Here is a 2,751-nt window from a genome sequence, read left to right on the forward strand (position 1 = left end):
TTTTTTTTTTTTTTTTAGCCAAACTGCACCTTAATTGAGTTTTAAACCTTTTTGTTTTTTTTCTTTTTTCTTTGTTCAGTCATGGTTGTTTTTTTTTTCGCTTCCTCTTTTCCTTCTCCATCCTTCCAGAGCTGTTTTCCAGAGTGGGGATGTTTCCCAGGATGTGGCTGCTTTCCTGTCTCTCCCCCACACCAGGAAGCACCGAAGTGTGGGGGGGGAGGAGCTTTCAGGTGGCCTGGGGAGGGTTTTTTGGGAGTATTTCCCTAATTTTTTTCCAGCTGGATGCAAAGATGAGCCTTCCCCGCACCCTGGGCCCTCCCAGCTCTCCCGTGGCTGTTTTCCAGCCCCTTTTCCCGTGGCTGTTTTCCAGCCCCTTTTCCCCCACCCCCGCTGACATTTCCCTCCCCCATTCCCACAGCTTTTCCCGGGGGTGGGAGAAGCTCCTTCCAAGCCCGGGAAGGTTTCTCTTGGCTCTTTTTCTCCTCCTCAATCCGCCTCTTTCCTTGCTCCAGCCCCTGGGAGGGGAGGGAACAGCCCCAATCCCGGCATCTCCCGGTACAGGGATCATGGAGATGCTGCGGAACCGGGATTGGAGCTGCTCCTTCCCCCCAGCCCCGGCATCCCCCGGGGATTTGCAGGGCTGGGGACAGGAGGGGGATGGCAGAGATGCTGGTGGATCCCCCACCTCCCTCTCATCCCCTTCCCACCCTGGAATGTTGCTGGGTCGCTCCGTAGATTTTGGGGATCGCCCTCCTCGCCTTCCCCGGAGATTTCGGGGATCACGTTCCCCTCCACCCCACCCCCCAAAACCTCACTGGGAGGGCTCAGCGAGCCAGGCCGGGTGTCTGTGAGGATGGACTGGGAGTGGGAGCATCCCCCCTTTCCCAGGAGCTGGGATTCTCCCACATTTGGGAATTCTGGCATCCCCCTCCCTCCCCCTTTTCCCACCTTTTTGGGGCGCAAAGGGCTCCGTGTCTGGACAAGCCATGGCAAGGGGGGGGCCCGGGGGCAGCAGCAGCAGCAGGGAGAGGTTTATTTTGTATATGAATGATTTTTAATGAATGCAATATTAATCCTCGCAGATGAGCAATAAATCATTAAATCGAATTAAACTATTAGGAAAAGCCGAGCGCTCGTGGTTCCCGAAGGTTTATTTGGTGTCGTGGAGGGGGGACCCTGAGCTGTGTCTGAGTAGGGAATGGGACCTGCCTTCGGCCACCTCCAGGTGGATTTTGGGTCCCAAGAGAATTCCCTGAGCATTGTTAAAAAGGTGGAATTTTGGGGACTCACCCCCACCTTGGGCACTTTCACTTGGGCTTTAGACGCCATCAGGTCCCTCTGTTGGGGTCTGGGTCTCTTCCGAGCACTGCCAGGCCCCCCCTCATTGGGATCTGAGCCCCCCAAGCCCCTTGATTTGAGAATTCCCTCAATTCAAATGGAGGGATTTAAATTTAAATCCCTTAAATTTGGGATCTGCCCCCCTCGTCCCCCCTCGTCCCCCCTCGCCTCTCCCATCATGGCGGCCTCCAGCGGCCGGGGGCACGCGGGGCGGAAGTGCCGCTCCCAACATGGCGGCGCCCAGTGCCGCGCCACTCCCAGTATGGCGGCGCGGGGGCGGAGCCCCGTTTGCCCCGGTCTCCGCGCCGCCCGCGGCCAGCGGGGGCGGGCAGGGCCGGGCCGTGACGCTGCGGCCTCGGCGAGGCGGCGAAAGCGGCGGCGGAGCCTTATCGCACCCCACCGGACACACCGAGTTGTCCCGCGGCGCCACTCCCAACATGGCGGCGGCGCTGCCCCGGCTGTCGCTGCCGCTCCCGCGAGAGGAGGGGGTGAGTCCTCGCGAGAGCTGGCGGCGGAGCGGCCGCCATGGAGGCGGGCGGCGGCCCCGGGCCGGGCCCGGCAGCGGCTCCGGCACCGGCACCGGGCAACAACAACAACAACAACAGGGGCCGCGGCGGGGCCGCCGCGCCCAACCGGGGCCGCGACATGGCCCGCCCGCCCAGGAAGGACTCCGAGGTCAGCGGGGAGGCGCTGCCCGCGCGGGGCCGGCCGCGCCGGGGCTCGGCGGGGCCTGCCCGGCCGTGCCGGTGGCTGAGGGGGTGCCCGTGCCCGGGCAGGGCCGCTGTGTCTGTGCCCGGGCTGTCCGTGTGTCCGGTGTCCGGCGGTGCCGGCTGTCCGTGGGTGCCGGTGCCGGTGCCTGGGCGGTGTTTCCAGCCCCCCTTGGTCACCGCCTTCCTCCCGGTCAGCCCCGGAGCAGCCGCTGTGCCGGAACCGGCTCCGGTACCGATGGCCAGGGGCGGTCCCGGTGCCCCCCGAGCCGCGGTGGCAGCGGAGCCGGAGCCCGGGGTCGGGGCTCGCTCGGTGCCGGTTCCCGTCCCTCCCATCCCGGTGTGACCGGGATGGATCCCGGGGGTGGCTCGGCCCCAGGACCCCAATCCCGGGGCTCTCCCAGCCCATCACGGGGCTCTCCCGGTGTTCCCGGCCCGGAGCGGGGATGGATCCGGGAAGAGGGGCCCGAATTCCCCCTGAGGGGTCTGCTCTGAGTCTGCCCCTCGCTCAGAGCGGGTGCCCCAAAATCCTGCTGTGGATCTGCCCCTCCCTCAGGAGTGGGCGCCCCGAAATTTGGGAGGGTGTTGCTGTGGGTCCGGGTGCCCCGAAATTCAGGAGACTTCTGCCCCACTCAGGGCTGGAATCCCCGAAATTCTCTGGGTCCGCGTTGATGCCACCCTGAAGGGAGCTGATATTTTGTGCTCT

The 2,751-nt window shown here is 64.3% G+C and overlaps 1 protein-coding gene across 2 annotated transcripts in view; it reads left to right on the top strand.

The window, feature by feature from the left end:
- Positions 1 to 1,760: 1,760 nt before the first annotated feature.
- Positions 1,761 to 2,751, top strand: part of STRIP1 (striatin interacting protein 1) — a 14,682-nt gene continuing 13,691 nt past the window's right edge. The window contains exon 1 of one of the 2 annotated variants that reach the window (XM_027905748.1): positions 1,761 to 1,826. In XM_027905748.1, coding sequence (XP_027761549.1) covers positions 1,776 to 1,826 — 51 coding nt within the window. In that variant the 5' untranslated portion in view covers positions 1,761 to 1,775. Of the gene's footprint in view, positions 1,827 to 1,863; positions 2,014 to 2,751 lie in introns of those variants that run through there. The other variant, XM_027905746.1, reaches the window with a different exon arrangement.

Source organism: Empidonax traillii, unplaced genomic scaffold (genome assembly GCF_003031625.1).
Source record: "Empidonax traillii isolate 1590-97213 ecotype Southwest subspecies unplaced genomic scaffold, ASM303162v1 scaffold1199:size164099, whole genome shotgun sequence".
NCBI classification, from domain to species: Eukaryota; Metazoa; Chordata; class Aves; order Passeriformes; family Tyrannidae; genus Empidonax; species Empidonax traillii.